This window comes from Impatiens glandulifera, chromosome 7 (genome assembly GCF_907164915.1).
Source record: "Impatiens glandulifera chromosome 7, dImpGla2.1, whole genome shotgun sequence".
In the NCBI taxonomy this organism is placed as follows: Eukaryota; Viridiplantae; Streptophyta; class Magnoliopsida; order Ericales; family Balsaminaceae; genus Impatiens; species Impatiens glandulifera.
In genome coordinates this window covers 11,693,225-11,712,001 of record NC_061868.1, presented here as the reverse complement: position 1 = coordinate 11,712,001, position 18,777 = coordinate 11,693,225, and the positions used below count along the sequence as shown (strand labels likewise).

The 18,777-nt window shown below is 27.4% G+C and overlaps 2 protein-coding genes across 3 annotated transcripts; both read left to right on the top strand.

Annotated features, from left to right (window-relative positions):
- Positions 1 to 1,439: 1,439 nt before the first annotated feature.
- Positions 1,440 to 4,216, top strand: LOC124945643 (protein transport protein SFT2-like). 2 transcript variants are annotated; one of them, XM_047486112.1, is made up of 5 exons: positions 1,440 to 1,817; positions 2,545 to 2,812; positions 2,905 to 3,009; positions 3,954 to 4,060; positions 4,163 to 4,216. In XM_047486112.1, exons 1-5 carry the CDS (start codon positions 1,621 to 1,623, stop codon positions 4,164 to 4,166), a joined length of 681 nt encoding a protein of 226 aa, XP_047342068.1. In that variant the 5' UTR covers positions 1,440 to 1,620; the 3' UTR covers positions 4,167 to 4,216. The 2 variants fall into 2 exon arrangements, with proteins under 2 accessions (XP_047342068.1, XP_047342067.1); XM_047486111.1 differs by lacking the exon at positions 4,163 to 4,216 and having other exon boundaries at positions 3,954 to 4,159.
- Positions 4,217 to 16,905: 12,689 nt separating this feature from the next.
- On the top strand, positions 16,906 to 17,566 carry LOC124909526 (heavy metal-associated isoprenylated plant protein 16-like). Its single transcript, XM_047450196.1, has 3 exons — positions 16,906 to 16,911; positions 16,994 to 17,072; positions 17,149 to 17,566. Exons 1-3 carry the CDS (start codon positions 16,906 to 16,908, stop codon positions 17,427 to 17,429), a joined length of 366 nt encoding a protein of 121 aa, XP_047306152.1. The 3' UTR covers positions 17,430 to 17,566.
- The last annotated feature ends 1,211 nt before the right edge of the window (positions 17,567 to 18,777 follow it).

The window sequence follows — 18,777 nt, the reverse complement described above, 5'->3', positions numbered from 1 at the left end:
CCGCTTCATATCACTTTTAATTCTCACGACCATGGTTTCGTTTATATCATATTATTTAAAAAAAATATAAAAAATAAATAAAAATATTGACGATTTTATATATTTAATTGTGTTTATATTATTTAGGACCGAATCAGTATGAAATCGAAAAAATGATACACATCAAGTTAGAGTTCTGCAAAAAAAAAAAAACCGGAAAATCGATAACACAACCGAACCAATTGTTATCCAGTTTCATTTTAACGGTTTATTGGTTAACCGGTTCTAGCGGTTTCGGTTAATCGGTTTTTTACCAGTCAAACAATTCGGTTTTCGATTTACCTATTTTCTAACGGTTTAACCGGTAAATCGGTAATAATTTAATTATATATTTTTATATTTTCCCGTTCGTTCTGTCAATTGAGAAGAAGATTCAATCATATTTGTCTATTGGTCAAAGACTAATCGATATAATAAATTTGAATTTTCTCAAAAACATATAAAAAACGAACAGTTATAAAAATATTATATTGTTACAATAAAATTATATATATTATTACACATTCTTAAATATATCAATATAATATATTCTAATAATATAATATAATATATTATATTATATTATAATAATATAATATATTATAATAGAGACAAGAAATGATGGAGAATAATATAATAAGAAAGTACAAATAATAATTTAAAAAAAATTATTTCATAAATTTATTACTTAATTTAAAAAATTGAATTATCGGTTACTGGTTAAACCCGGTTAACCGACCGAAACCGACCAAAACCGATAAAACCGATATCATTAACAACCGGTTAATCGGTTTGTAAAATAAAAGCCAAAACCAATCTTAACTGGAACCGTTTAACCGGTTAACCAACCGATTGAACACCCCTACATCAAGTGCTGTTAAAATTTTGAGTTTACTCTTAAAATCGTAAATTAACGAGTCTCATTTTAAATAAACTCTTGAATAGGTAAACTCTTACGATTTTAAATCTACGATAATAAGATTTTACGAGTTTATACGATTTTACTTTTAAAATCACAAATTTATATTTAAAAATTTAAAATTAAAATTATTATTTATTAAATAAATTAATTAATTTGGTAAACATAATTTTTTTTATAGTGTTATTTATTAATTGTTAATTTTTAATTAATTTTATATTTAAATATATAAATTTTTAAAATTTCTATCAATAAAATACTTAATTATATATATAAATAATAATAATATATAACTATTATTTTTCAAATTAAACTCTTATAATTTCAAATAAATTTTAAATTTTACAAAATTTCAAATAGTTAAAATTTTATATTTTTATAACACACTTAATATAAATACTATTCATGTCCGAAACCAAAAAAACCGTACTTTCAGATAGTAAAACCGGGACCGGTTATAATTGACATACTATCGGTTGCTTCCGCGAACCGGAATAATAAACATGTCATTCTAAAAAAAAATTGCATCACGAATGAACTACAAAGTAAGAGAGAGAGAGAGAGACTGATCGATAAACGCAGCAGATCTTTGATCAGTCGTCAAAGTAAACTGTTCTCAGCTGCCGAATTCGCAGACGATCTCCATTTTTCCTTCAACAACAAGTTTATTTTCTTCTGTGATTATGCATAAAACGGCGCAGGCATGGTTCGCTGGCGGTCCCAGCACCAGCGATCTTAGTAAGGAATCTCCGTCTCTTCTCGCTGATTGGAACGCTTATTCTGCTTCCAGAGAATCTGAAGAATCATCATCTGGCTTTGGATTTGATATCGAGGCCGCCGTCGGCACCGTCAACGACAAGGTCGCCGGTACTTTCAATGTGTATGTCGTCTTAGATCTTCTTGTTGTTCATGCTTAAATGTCTTGATTAGGTATACGGACTTGATTTTGATCATACTTCTTTAAGCGTCAAGAAATGTATTACGAATTTAGTAGTTCATAGTGCGGAATTTAGATTGCTGATTCCTGTTTCATCAGGTCTCCACTGCAAGATGAATCACTAGTTTCATCTGTTTTTGATTAATATGCAAATTACTGTAGCATAATCCACTGGTGTTAACAATACGATACATGTAGAAATGTTGATCGGTAAGATGATTAAGCTCGATGTTTATTCTCATTATTCATTACTCAGGTCCAATCATCATGTCCTGTATAATATCTTAATCATAATCAAGAGTCCAATTCTTCATTGAATTTGAGAACTAAGAAAGTACAAGTTTCCTACTACTACTACTGGGACTTGTTTCAGAGTGGTAAAGAACACTCCATGCCTTTGCCTTGATAACAATTCAATTCCATGTTGAGACTTAAATACTTAATGCAATGCGATCTAATACTCTTTACACTTTAAATCACCTAATTGGATTAGTTAATTACTGCGTTAATGTTTCCCCGAGAACATATCTCATTGTGGAACCTCTTCTATTACGCTCCAGGACATATATGGCTAGGATTTCTTACAACTTTGGGATCTTATTGTTATTTTACATACTACAATTGCCGACTGTCTAGTCTATTCATGGGTGAGAATGATTTATATTTATAGGGTTACAAAAGGAGTTAGGGAGCTTCCTGGGAATCTTCAGTCTGCCACAAGCAATGTCCCTTCTGGAAAATCTCTTTTGTACTTTGGTCTACTCCTTGCTACTGGTGCATTTTTTATCTTCATTGCATTCACCATGTTCCTTCCTGTCATGGTGTTGATGCCTCAGAAGTTTGCTCTTTGTTTCACCATTGGATGTGCCTTAATTATTAGTTCATTCTTTGCTCTTAAAGGGCCTAAGAATCAGCTTATGCATATGTCGTCTAAAGAGGTATTGAACTAATGCTACTTTTATCTTGTTAGAGATCTTTTGTTCTTTTGCTTGTTTCTTGATATACACACTTATATGTTCTTTTCCTTCAGAGGCTTCCATTTACGCTGGGATTCATTGGCAGCATGGTTGGTACAATATATGTCTCCATGGTGCTTCACAGCTACGTCCTTTCTGTGCTATTCTCTTTGATGCAGGTGCGGGTCTATATTTTCCTACTTGCATTTTTTGGCTGCAAAATATTTCCTAGTAAATTGATTATTGTCGAAAAAATCTGCTTGCCAACCAATGTAGACTAGAATGAAATTCTTATGTGTTTTTTTTTTCTTGAAAAAAGTAAGTAAAATTTATTTGTAACACAAAGAGGTTACTCTCATGCCTCGTAAAGAGAGAAACAAATTGGCTACTCTCATGCCCAAAGAAAAACATCTAATTGTGTTTATGTGAAATCTAAAAAATAGGTTGAAACCAACATTAGAAACTAAAGACCTCCCAACCAGAAATATTCATACTCTTTAATAACGATGAGAAAGAAGTCAACTTTAATTCTATCCAGGTTGAGTGTTTTTCCTTAAAATGGTCTCATGTTTCTTTCGCACCATATTGTCCACCAAAAGGTGATCATAAACATCCTCCAGTCCTTTTTAAGTTTGGTTGTTTCTGACCAACCAATCCATGTTCCCAAAATTCTCCTTAACTTGACAAATTATCTCCCATACCATTGTACCAAAGAGCAACAAATAATGGATAGATTCTTCATAATGCTCGCAAACCCTTTATGTATGAACATATCTTGTGTCAAACGCTTACCATGCAAAGAAAGAAAGCTTAGTTGGGGCTTTATTTTTTCATATTTCCATCCATGGAAAACAATAAATAGATCCATTTGAAAGAGTTTCGAAACAATCATTATTTTTCCAGCTCAATTCTCTGAACCTTATTGCACAATTACCAAATAATCCACTATCTGATCCACAATCACTTTTTCAATCATATTATTCAAATAATCCACTTTTACGTCAAACAAGATTTGTTCCAAATAACCCAAGATCAAAACAAGGCGTACATATGTATAGTTTTCACCACTTGTTCTCTTTATCTTCAAGTTTTGATAGATTGGTTTTGCTCTAACTTCTTCTAGGTCTTGGCCTTGTCGTACTATGCCATTTCATACTTCCCCGGAGGATCGGCTGGTCTGAAATTTCTTTCTTCATCTCTTATGTCATCAGTACTTAGATGTTTTGGCAGGTGATCAATTCTCCTCCCATTTTTTCCACCTGATTGTAGAGGATAATACTCTTGGCTTAATTTCATTCTCTTTTATTGATTTTAGTTTATTGAACTTTACAGATGAGTTGTGGATGGGGTACTTCATTGTTACATTATTTAACTAGCTTAAATCAAGTTGTGTAGATTTTTTATCCTTAATATATACTAAACTAGCACTGTCCAAAATAGTGGTAAGTGTCTTTCGTTTAGGTCTAGAAACCTTATATATTAGGTTAAGCAACCCCACCTGTCATATTTCATCCTGCCGGAATCGAAAAATATCGCATCTTTCGGATATATGATTTATTGAAATAACCGAATCAATATAATCCACAATTGGTTACGTCTAAAATATATATGTTATTGTTAGTTCAGAATTTTGTTTTGCAGATATAAACTATTTAAGTATGGAACATTTGATCATTTATGATTTTTGGTGACAATTAAATATTTTCTTATTACTGTTTGTTTCAAATGTAAAAATAATCATTCCAATTAGGGAAGGACAATCTAACAGATCAAACCGATGTAACTGAACAGATTATAATTTTTTTTATCTGATGTAACCAAATTGATTAATGAAAGATATAGTTTTTCTATATATTTAACATTTATTTGAAAAAAAAATTCAAACACTTTTGTTATATGACTTGTCAATTAATTCATTTAACAATTAATCATACTTTTATACTCAATAGTTTTGTATTTATTGATGAACTTATTACTAAAAAAATTTCATTTAATAAAAAATTAAAATTAATTATGTTTATTAGAAAATTTAATTAATTAATTTTTATAGTTTAATCTATAAAAATCACTTTTTTTATTAATTTTTTTCATTTAGTTTAATTACATTTTTATATCAAATGAAAATAAAATTATTTTTACTTTTATTTTAACAATTTTAAATAATAATAATATATTAATTTTTGAATAAATTCTAAACACTGTCTCAAATATTCTCAATGCATTAGTATATTTAAAAAAATATTTTTTTTTTGCAAGGCCAGTTCAATAGAAATTAGTGTAAGGGTAGTATTGTAATTTGAAATATAAGAGAAGGGCAAATATTTATGTAGAATGTTACAATTATTTTTAGTCAACTAGGGATGACCAAGAGTCCAATACCCTGTAATATATATATATTTTTTAATTTGAAAGAAATAATTGTTTATAAACACATTAAATTAAACTATTTATATTAGCTAAATTTCAAAATAATATCAAATTTAATCTTTTTTTTTTATCAATTTAATGTAATTCAGCAATTAAAATGTGAATTGATTTACCAAAAATTTAAGAATTTCTTGAATAAAAAAATTATGAGACCATGTCCAATATATAATACTGTTTTAAGATATATATAATGAAAAATTATAGTTGAAAATGAAATACCTCATGGTGGGGTTGGATTGGATGTCCATGTTAGAAGTTTTCTTAACCACCCTTTCTCTTTAATCTTCTCTAGTTTGAAATTTTCAAATATTCTATTTGTTCCCATTTTATAAATTTCTTAACAAATGTATTTTAAGTCAAACATAATATTAGAATAATAATTATTTTTCTTATTATTGTATGGTAGAAAAAAATAGTGGTTTAATTTCATAATAATTATTTGATTTAAGGTTCTCAATTATAATTTCTTCTAAGAATTTTCAATATGAATTGTCCAATAATAGTTTTTTTTTCTTCCAATAATTAATTGGGAATAATATAATCACGAATACCAATAGATATAATTAAATTTAATATTATTAATTAATTTATTTATTTATTATACTTGATAAGAGTGATGTTTATTTTTTTAGGGTATGTTTAAACACATTAATATTAAGAATTGAAATTGAAATTAAAATTTTAATGGAATTCAATATAGTGTAATTTGATAGTTCTCCATTCCAATCTTTTTAGGTCGAAATTGTAATTCTAAATTAACACGTTTTTCACGTTTTTGACATTTTAACACATTTTTCACACATTAACACGTTTAACGCGTTTTAACACGTTTAACATGTTATTATGTTTTTGACACATTTCACACATTTTTGGCACGTTTAACACGTTTTGACACATTTAACACGTTTTTCACGTCCTTGACATGTTTAACACGCTTTTGACACGATTTCCACGTTTTTAACACGTTTTAAACACGTTTAACACGTTTTTGACACGTTTAACACGTTTTTCACAATTAGGCACATTTTGCATGTTTTGGCACGTTTAACAAGTTTTTCACATATTTGGAATGTTTAACACATTTTGACACGTTTAACACGTTTTTATGTTTTTGACACATTAAACACGTTTATCATTTTTTGACACGTTTAACACATTTTTTTAATGTTTTTGACACGTTTACCACATTTTTGACACGTTTAACACGTTTTCATATTTTGGCACGTTTAACAAGTTTTTCACATATTTGGCACGTTTAACACGTTTTTGATACGTTCACGTTTTTACATTTTGACACATTTAATACGTTTTTAACACATTAAACACGTTTAACATATTTTTGGCACGTTTAACACGTTTTTACGTTTTTGACACATTTAACACATTTTTAACACATTAAACACGTTTAACATGTTTTTGGCACGTTTAACCCGTTTTTGACATGTTTAACACGTTTTTGACATGTTTAACACATTTTTTTTACGTTTTTGACACGTTTACCACATTTTGACACGTTTAACACATTTTTTTTATGTTTTTGACATGTTTTTAATGTTTTTAACGTTTTGGCACGTTTAATAGGTTTTTCACTTATTTGGCACGTTTAACATGTTTTGACATGTTTTCATGTTTTTAACACGTTTAAAACGTTTTTAACACATTAAATACGTTTAACACGTTGTTGACACGTTTCACATGTTTTTTTACGTTTTTGACACGTTTGACATATTTTTAACACATTTAACATGTTTTTGACACGTTTAACACGTTTTTTCATGTTTTGGCATCTTTAACAAGTTTTTCACTTATTTGACACGTTTAACACATTTTTGATACGTTTAACACGTTTTTACGTTTTTGACACGTTTAACACGTTTTGAACACATTAAACACGTTTATCATGTTTTTGGCATGTTAAACACGTTTTTGACATGTTTAACACGTTTTTCATGTTTTTGGCATGTTTAACACGTTTTGGTATGTTTAACATATTTTTGGCATGTTTAACACGTTTGATAAATTTTGGCACATTTACCACATTTTGACATGTTTAATACGTTTTGGCCTATTTAACACACTTGTGACATGTTTAGAACGTGTTAAATATGCCAAAAATGTGTTAAATATGCCAAAAATGTGAAAAACGTGTTAAATGTGCCAAAAATGTGTTAAACTTGTCAAAATGTATTAAACGTACAAAAAACGTGTTAAACATGTTAAAAACGTGTTAAACGTGCCAAAAATGTGTAAAACGTGTGAAAAACATGTTAAACATGTTCAATATGTCAAAAATGTGTTAAACGTGCCAAAAACGTGAAAAACGTGTTAATCTTATCAAAACGTGTGAAAAACATGTTAAACATATTGTAAATGTCAAAAACGTGTTAAATCTGCCAAAAACATGAAAAACATGTGAAAAAAGTGTTAAACGTGTGGAAAATGTGTTAAACGTGCCAAAACATGAAAAACGTGTTAAACGTGTCAAAAATATGTAAAACATGTGAAAAACGTGTTAAATATGCCAAAAATGTGAAAACATGTTAAACGTGTGAGAAACGTGTTAAACATGTTAAACGTGCCAAAAATGTGTTAAACTTGTCAAAACGTGTGAAAAACATGTTAAACGTATTAAAAATGTCAAAAACGTGTTAAACATACCAAAAACGTGAAAAACATGTTAAACATATAAAAATGTGTTTTAAGTGTGAAAACGTGTTAAACATGTCAAAAACGTGTTTAAACGTGCCAAAAACATGTTAAACATGTCAAAAACGTGTTAAACATGACAAAAACGTGTTAAATGTGTTAAACATGTCAAAAATGTAAAAACATATTTAAGAAGTTAACATTTTGAACCGATATTTTATTTTACAAACATAGAAATTGGAATTGAATTACAATTCTATAATTTTTCCAAACATAAGAATTAAATTGAAATTCAATGCCAATTCTCATAGAATTGAAATTAGAATTCCAATGCCAATGCCAATGCCAATTCAAATTCCAATTCCCCCTCATCAAACACATCCTTATAATAATATGAATTTTAATATATTATACTATATGTATTATATAAAAACATTATTAGATATGATTTTACAATAAAGTTTTTATAATTTATAAAAAATATCACATGAATTCTTTCAAATCTAATAAGTGAGAATGAGTATTTTTTTTTAAATCTGTTCTATGTCAAACATAATATTAGAATAATAATTAAATTTGAAAATAAAACATATTTTTTATAAATATTTTATATTTTACATTAGAAATGTGTTATTTAATTTAAGTAGGTCAATTATAATTTGTTCTACGTCTTTAATTTGAATTGTCCCCGTTTTTAACCGTTCTCGATAATTAATCGAAAAATGACGTGGACATAATATTGGGTCTTCTGTCTCGAATAGGGGTGTAAATGAGCCGAGCCGCTCGTAATTGGTTCGGTAAAAGTTCGATTCGAGTTCGGTCAAAATCGAACTCGAGCCGAGCTCGAGCCAACTCATTTAAGATTCGAGTCGAATTCGAGCTTAGGTAAGACTCGTTTGATGGCTCGTCGAGCTTTTTTGAGCCTAATCGTATAATTTTTTCTTATTATTATAATTACTTTTTAATCAAAATTTGAAACATACCCATAAGACTATCCATGTGTTTATTGTTTATGGGTCTTCCCAAAATATAGTTATAAATTAAAAAATATATATTATATAATACTTAAGAGAAATAATATTATTTAATATATACAAACTAAATGTATTATATTTTATAAGATATAAAATTATTTTTATTTCACTATAAAGTATTTATAGTGATATTATGGGTGGGTCGGTACGGTATACCTTACTGTTTTATTCATACCTTATATCTTACTGAAACTTTCGGTATACAAAAAAATCATATCTTTACCTTACCTTGATTTCGATATACCCTGATTTCGATATATCTTAATTTCGGTATTCAAAAAATTCATACCTTTACTTTACCTTGATTTAGGTATACATTGATTTCGGTACGATATCCGTATTATACCTTTGATACCTAAAAAACATATTAACTTAAAAAAATCAAACTCATCGGTAAGGTAGAGATGACATATATTGAATAATATTTAAGTATAATTATATTTTAATATTATTTAAAAAATTATATTTCTATAATTTAATTAATATCAAATCTATTTAATTATTTTCTTATAAGTATTACATATTTTTAATTTATAAATACTATTTCGGTATATCTCGATATACCAAAAATTTAAAAATCTCATACTTTTATTGTACCAATAATTTCGGTATCGGTACCATACCTTACCTTTTTTCGGTATACCTTAAAAATCGATATATTACGATATACCTATAATATCGGTAATTTTTCTCAACCCTAGTGATATACTAAAATAATATTTATAAATTAAAAGATATATATTATATAATACTTATAAATTATAAGAAAATAAATAAATTTGATATTAATTTAATTTCATAAACATAATTTTTATCAAAATATTATTGTACTTTAATATTATTTAATATATCAATCTCAATTTATTATATTCTGTGTTATAAAATTATTTTTATTTCAAAAGTGTTTAATTTTTCAAAATAAACATAATAAAGTCTAATATATTTTCAAGATAATATCAAATACAATACACGACTTCAAAGTATTATTCTCAAACTTGCTTGAACATGAATAACTCCCTTAGTTATTCTACGTGTATTCTACGTGTATTCTTACGTGTATTCTTACGTGAACCAATACGTTCATTCTTTGGTTCGCGTAAGATTAATTCCATAAACTTTTATAAAATTAAAAAAAATTAATAATATTATATATTTAATTGTGTTTATTAAACGAGTTGAGCCGAGCTCGAGCTAGCCCTGACTCGAGTTCGGTTCGACTCAATTTTTATTTGCTCGGCTCGAGTTCGATCGAGCTTTCAATATTAAGCTCGAACTCGGCTCGATCATATAACAATAGGCTTGAGTTCGGCTCGAAAGACTCTAATTTAAATATATTTATATATTAATTTCTTATATTAAAAAAACATAATGGAAGTCGAGAGACCATTCATCAAACCGTACAACTCTCCGCGTATTTTTTTTTGTTTTACGCCCCATAATTCTTCGTTAGCTCAATCTTTCGAGGATTTTCTAATATATTCAAAAGATCATTCCATGAAGTTGTTTAGATCACCGACCAATCTTGATGGAACGCCGAAAGGTGAAGAGAACATGTCGATCATTTAGATTTGAAAATAAATGGTTGATCAAAGAAGACTTTATACCGCGTGTGCAATCATGGTGGGTAAATTAGATATCGATTGGTTCTTCGTCGAGTAACCTCTTTGTGAACTTAAGAAATCTGCCTAAGCTTCTCAAAAGTTGGTTCGTGGGAGATCGTGATTTGTTTTATGCTAAAATCAATGACTTGTGTAATGAAATTAATGTCATTGATGGGGATGAGGAGATTTGTAAACTCTCCGATGAGGAGGTTTGTTCTTGGATTCACATTGTTAGGAAGTTTCTCGATATGTGTAAGGAGGAAGAAATTGGGGCACACCAGCGAAGTAGAGCTACATTGTTAAGAGTCAAAGATAGAAACACTAAGTTTCTCCATGGATCTCTAACGCACAAACAAAAAATAATGTGATTAATTTGATCTCGATCGATAGGGAAGTTCATGATAGTAAACCTTAAATCTATACAAGTACTGTTAAATTCTATAAGGGTTTGTTTAATGAATAATTTAAGGTCATACCTAAATTGAAAGGTATACATTTTGATTTAATTAAGACAACGCAAAAAGATATGTTGGAGGCTCGTTATACATTGAAGGAGGTTGAGGAGGCCATTAAGGGGTGTGGTAGTGATAAAACGATGGAATGCGATGAGTTTACTTTGACTTTTTTTAAGAAGGCGTGGCATTTTCTTAAGACTTGAATTATGGAAGAAATTGATCATTTTTATCAATTTTCATCAATTGATAAGAGTTAAAACTCTATTTTGATATGTCTCATTTGTAAAGCTCTAAGAACTATTAATGTGAAGAACTTTAGGTCTATCAATCTCGTTTTTTATTTTTATAAGATTGTCGCAAAATATTTGACCAACAAGATGAGAATGGTGTTAGAGACATTAATATCTAGTAATCAGATGGCGTTCATCAAAATTCGTCAAATCTATGATGTCGTATTAATAGCCAATGAGTGCACTAACTCAACTAATTTAAAATGTGAAAAATTTACTTTTGTCAAGTTAGACATCAAAAAAGCTTATGATAATGTCAATCGAGATTTTTTGTTTGATGTAATGGACGAAATGGGAATGAGTGAGAAATAGATTGGTTGAATTAGATTTTGCCTCTCGATAGTTAAGTTTTCTATCATTGTTAATGGGAGTTCTCAGAGATTTTGCCTCTCGACGGTTAGACATCAAAAAAGCTTATGATTATGTCAATCGAGATTTTTTGTTCGATGTAATGGACAATATGGGAATGAGTGCGAAATAGATTGGTTGAATTAGATTTTGCCTCTCGATGGTTAAGTTTTCTGTCATTGTTAATGGGAGTTCTCAGAAATTTTTTGACAGCTCTAGAGGGATCAGATAGAGTGATCCACTCTCTCCTTTTTGTTCGTCATTATTATGAAAGCTCTCTATAAAATGATGACTTTCGCAGAAAATTCAAGACTCGTCTGTGGAGTAAGTTGTGGGTTAAGAAGATATCTTTTGCCATATCACATTTGATTTTTGTTGATAACACTCTATGTATGATTCAGACTACCTATAGAAATTTTAAATACCTTCAAGATATTTTATGGTTATTCGGTGCATGTTCCGGTCTTCGAGTTAACCTTAATAAGTCAGATATCTTTTTCTCATATTTTGTTTTGAGTAAAAGAAGGATGAGGCTGACAAATGTGTTTGGGTTTAGTATTGGTGGTAAGAATGTGACATTACCCCTTAAGTTTTTAATTTTTTTTAATATAATTCATTGTTTGTTTATCTAATTATTAAAAAATAATAAAACTTACATTTATCCACTCGTTTTATCCAAAAATTTGCTCGTTATTTATTTTAAGTCCACCATAATATTTTTCAAACCCTCCCCAACTCTGATTTCTGAATCTGTCATTGAATCCAAGGTCTCTTAGGATTCGATTATCACTAAAATATAATGTAAACTATGTAGATGTAAAAATAAAATAATCTCGAAACGAGGTCATCTAATCATCATTAAAAGTATGTTGTCATATATGCCCACACTATGATGTCGTTATTCATTCTCTCCAAGAGTGTAGCGGTGAAAATTGAGAGAATATTGTGTAAATTTATGCGGGGATCTTCTAACTCATAATTTTGTCATTTAGTTAGTTGTGATAAAGTTAAATATTTTAAGGATCAAGGAGATTTAGATATTCGAGATCTTATTTCTTTTAATAAGGTTATTATATCAAAACGGTGTAGTAAATTTTCAAAAGAGCCGAATAGTCTTTGGGCATCAATAATTAGATGTAAGTATGGTCATGACTAATTCATCAAAATATCTAATTATCCAGCGGAGTATAACATTTGGAGGAGAATTTATTATATTTGGAAAAAAATTTGTGAGTGATGATTCTTCGATTAGTTTTTGGGATGACATTTGATGTAGTGTTGTTTAACTACGACATATCTTGAGCTTGCTTACATTGCTATATGTAGAAATGTCACAGTTAATGACATGTTTGATCCCCAGTCTAGTGGTTTTATTAGCCAAATTAGATATAGAAGAAAATTAAACATTATGGAGACTTCGTCCCATAATAAAGTTTTATTTTTGGTAGGACGAAAGCAAATGTCCCTATTTGAACAAGACGTTATGCACTAACAAAATATAAATAATTTCAATCAAGGACGAATCTAGAATTTTTTAATTGTCTGAGCATAAAGATTATAGGTATTACACTATATTCCGGGTAACAAGTCAAAATATTAATTGAATTAATCCAGGTATACCTTACTAAAATAAAATAAATATACGAAATCTAAAAAGTGATAAGAATACCCGATTTAAATAACAAATTTATATATTTAAAAAAAAAATTAATTTAAAGAAACATTGTAATTTAAATTAATTATATTTTAAATGAATGAAAAATAACTATATAAATTAACTAGGTTTTTAAAATTATAATTTTTTTTCTTTATTAAAAAAATAGTAATATTTGCAAAATAAAGTTATATTCTTTTAATCTCAATTAAAAGTAATACAATATTTCAAGTTTAAATCAAGACTACAATATATATTCACATTATATTTAAAAAAAACATAAATAAATAATACATACATATATATACTATTAATTTTTATTTTTTATTTAATTATTTGATAGAGAGGACTCAAGGTAGCTTGGTAACGAGGTAATCCCAAATTTGTCTTTATGTACTTTAACAAATAAACTTTTTAAATTGTTTTGGAGGGATCATAAGACTTGGACCTCACTATCATGAGTTGACCTAAATATCGCAAATCAACTCAAATGTTCTTAATTAACAAGCTTCAAGTTTAATTCCGGGTTTGTTAATTTTGTTATGAATCTATATTATAACAAAAAATTAATTTCTACACTTCTTTTTGTAGAATTACGATTTATAATTTTCCAGGTAATTAATAAAATTGTTTTAAAAATATGAATTTATTAAAAAAAAACTAAATTAAATTCTTTTAATCTAATATGGGAAAATGGTTTTTAAGTTTAAACTCCATATTTGATTAGTATAGATTTAATGTAGGGTCGGTCACATATCTTCAACACCCAAAAGAAAACAAAAAATATTTTTAAGGTTTGAATCAAGACCACACAATACACATTATCATTATATTTAACCACTTAGATTATTTAAGATTTAATTTATATTAATGAAAAACAATTTTAATAATACATATATTTAATTACTTTTTTTTATCTAATCATTTTATTTTATTTTAATTTCTCTTTATGTTAGATAAATAAGGGAAGTGAGCATTGTAAATAAGTAATCCAAAATCTCCTACTAAACCTGTCTAATAACAAATCACGTTGAGTGTTTTATCAAAATTGACTTAAAGAAAATGAAGTTTATGAGAAACGAATTGAGCTTATTTAAAGTTCTAAATATTTTAATATGTTATTTAATTTAATTTCTTTTTTTTTTTTTTTTTGGTTAGAATTGCAACTTTTTACTTTAATGTAATTATTAAATTAGTTTTACGAGGAGGAAGAATCTATATATATATATATATCTATATATCTATATCTATATATCTATATCTATATCTATATATATATATCTATATCTATATATATATATATATATATATATATATATATATATCTATATATATATATATATATATATATATATATATATATATATATATATATAATGATGCTTAATTTTCAATGTGTTCGGATTGCCGGGTCAAGAGCTGTGGTTAATTTGAATATATATGTGAGAGTAAATGAATACTTGGGTCGGATTGTGGGTTGACCCGCCTATAAACTTAAAACGGTTAAAAATAAAATTAAAAATGTTATATGTATATTTCGAACTCGTAACCTAACAAAAACAAGTACAACACTTTAACCAACTAAACTAATAAGACTTTATATTTTAAATTCAACACCAAATTTGATGAACGCGGAACATTTTAACAATATAAGTTTAATTTTTTAACTAACTAATATATATATATATATATATATATAATGATGTTAAAATTTTAAAATATCCGAATTGTCGGGTCGAGAGTTGTGGTTAATTTGAATATATATGTGAAAGTAAATTAAAAATGTTATCACATTTTCACTATAATTTTTTTATCGATTTTTATATCATTACTCGTATAAATGCACGAATTACATGCTAGTTTATTGAAAAATAAAAGTATATTCTTTTAATCTAATGACAATTTTTTATGTATTAACTCAATATACATTGATTAGTATATATAATTAATAGTTTGGGGGCGACTAAAATTTAATAACACCATATTACACAACTATATTTAAAGAATAAATAAATTTTAATTAATATTAATAAAAAAATTAAATAATATATATTTTTTTAACTATTAATTTTATTTTAATTTTTCTTGTTTGTTAAATATAGAGGAGAATGTAGCTTTGTTAATTTTGTTCAGAATATCTTTGAATCTCATGTAATATGTTACCATGTCTTTTCAGAATTATTCATTTTATTCTCTTATAAATTATTTTTGTCATTTAAGATACATTTAGTTGGTTATAAGATATATATCCTTTATCTTATTAATTAATAAAAATATATTATTTACAAAAAGTTTGAATACCTACAAATATAATAAGTAATAATTATTTTTTAAGTTGGTTTTAAATTCAGTACATAACCTCAACATAAATCCATCTCTCTTCTTCTTCAAGTACTTTAAGAAAAATATGAAAATTTAATAAAATACTAAAATTTAAATCAAGATCATAACACACATTAACATAATATTTAACCTAATAAACTAAGTAAATTTTGTTTATATTTAATTAAATATCATTCCATTTATAAGAAAATAAAATTTTACATAATAAAATACTTACCTCCTTATATTTAAAACAAATACTTTCATTTTAACTTATTCAAAATAAAGTTGTTTAATTAAATTAACAAAACATAATCTTAACGTATAACATATATAAAGACTTTAATTTTGAAAAAAAAAACAATTCCAACTTAATTATACTCATCAATCTTAACCTATTTAAATACATAAACATAAGTTTAAGCTGTTTGTTTCTTCTTGAGCACCAATGACTTTTATAAACATGACGGTCTTGTTTTTATTTTCATCATTGATTAGATTTGAGTTGATGTTATGTTTTTGTTAGATTCAACATTTGTTTAATTTGAATCAAATTTTTTATTTCGAATTTTATAATCTGAATAATATTATTGACGTTTGGTGCGTCGTTTGCTGCTCATATCTTCCGAATATCTTTATGACCATTTCTCGAGTCTGTGTTTGTCCTTTATTAGAAGCAAAGGAAATAAAGTTATCAAATCTAGAATTATATTTTATTTTTTTTAAATAAAAATTCACTGAAAACCGATGTTTAGTTATATGCATTCTTACACGTACCCTCCTATTACTTATATGTGTTTCTCACTTTTTAGACAATATATATAAATGTTTAATTATTTATCATTTTGCAGAATCTTTTTTGGCGTTGTTTTTAAATTCTCGGTCAAGTATAATTTTCATTGCTGCTCCGTTTGATTAATTTGTTCGACTTGTTCTACTTAATCACTTATCGTTACATATACTTAGAGTCACTTTAGAGAAATTACAAGACTATTCGATCTTGTATATTAAATTTAATTATTCCAAATATGTCATATTATTTAATACTTAGACTTTTATTTAGTTTTTTAAAATTTTTGTAACTCCTCATTTAAATTTAAAATAAAATAATATCTTTTGTCAAAAAAAAAAGAAAATTCTAAAGACTATTTGATATTATGAGTTTATTCATTCACCTTATATAACATTTCAATCTTAAGACTAATATACCCTTATCCAATCTATATATAAATAACATATCACCTTCTCAACTCACACACACCACATTATTCATCCCTCTCTCTCTTTGAGAAAACATCATGAAGGTAAACATGAATTAGGGTTATTATAACACACATATATATATTTGATCGATTTTTTAAAATGAATTATATGTTAATATTGTAGCAAACGATGTTGATTAAGGTGTGCATGAAAGATGATAAGTGTCGTGCCAAAGCTATGAAGATTGCAGTTGGTTTTTCAGGTATGTTAATTTTTGAAGATATTATTCTAAAATATTATTCTTCTTCACAATAAAAATACAAGAATTACTTATTTAGGGGTGGATTCGGCGGCATGGAAGGGGAATGAGAAGGATGAGCTAGAGGTGACCGGAGTTGTAGATTCAATCAAACTTACAAAGAAGCTAAGAAATAAAGTGGGGTTTTCCGAGATCGTTAGCGTTGGACCGATACCTGAGAAAAAGGATGAGAAAAAGGATGAATCCGAAAAAATAACACAACTGCTTCCGTATTATTATTCTTTTGGTGGTTACGGTGTTCCACATTATGTCCATTACGAGGATAGTTATCGTGGCCAACCCTATTGTTCTATTATGTGATTTCTCAAATTTTGAAAAAAACAAAGTGAGGAGTGTTGGAGGGGTTGAGAAGTATTTTTCTTTTTAATTTTGACCATATTGTTATCACTTATAACGTGAAAGTTGGTTAAGAAAATAATGTCCTATTTTTTTTCATATATGGTACTAAACATATTATTAATTAAGAAAGTATATTGAATGTTAGTTAAGAAAATGATTTTTGTCACTTGGGATGGCAATGGGGCGGTTCGGGACGGGGAATGCAATTACCATCCCCGCCCCGTTTTAATTTCGGGGATTTTTTTAATACCATCCCCGTCCCGTTCGGTTTTTTTCAGTTTCGGGGAATCCCGCGGGGCACCGTTAATAATTTATATTTTAAAAAAATTATACAATAAAATTATATAAACGAATTTTTTAATATAATATATATTGTAATTTATTAAAATTTTATATTATTATAAAGAAATAAATTTAATATTCATATAAAATATAGTAAATAAATAAATATATTAGTGATTTAATATATTTAATTATGTTTATGGTATTCGGGGCAGAATCGGAGTGAAAACGGGGTGAAATCGGGGCGGGGGACACAAATACCATCCCCGCCCCATCCTCGTTCAATTTCGGGAAAAAACCGTCCCAAACGGAGCAATTCGATTCGGTTTTCACGGGGCGGTTTAAATTGCCATCCTTATTTGTCACATCATCCAACTAATGCTTCTATTCACATCCTTTCTTGGTCTCCATTATCTTCTTGTTTGTGGTTGATCTTTTTTTCTTAAAATTTTAATTTCATTTTATGTTTTTTTTTTTATTTTGTTTAAATGATTATTTTTTAATAAAATAATTTTTTTATTAAATAAAGTATACAAAGGAATTTGTAGCTGTTGATATTTTCTAGAAGAATATTATTAGTGTCATCCTTTTTAGTCAACCTCTTTTGGGATAATCTTATTATTAATATATAAAGAAACCTATAAACTTAACCACATTCATTTGGTTGGATCTAGTTAAATTCTTAACCTATTTTGTTGTCGACCAAGAATATTCAACATGAACTCTAGTATATGTTGACTCTAGCTCATGATATTGGGTTGGGTCTATGTGATAAAATACAAAAGGAGTAACATGAATATTTGTGGACATTTTGTCGACCAAGAATATTCAACATGAACTCTAGTATATGTTTAGTATATGTTGACTCTAGCTCCTTTGATTTCTTCGCATGTTCTGGTTGGAATGTCGATATCGGGCACACCAAGAAGGCAACAACGACAAGTGCCAAAACATCAAACAATAGAGAAATTATAATTGGAATCTTTGGAATTCTTTCGAGCAAGAATCTAAGATTTGCAATAGTTGG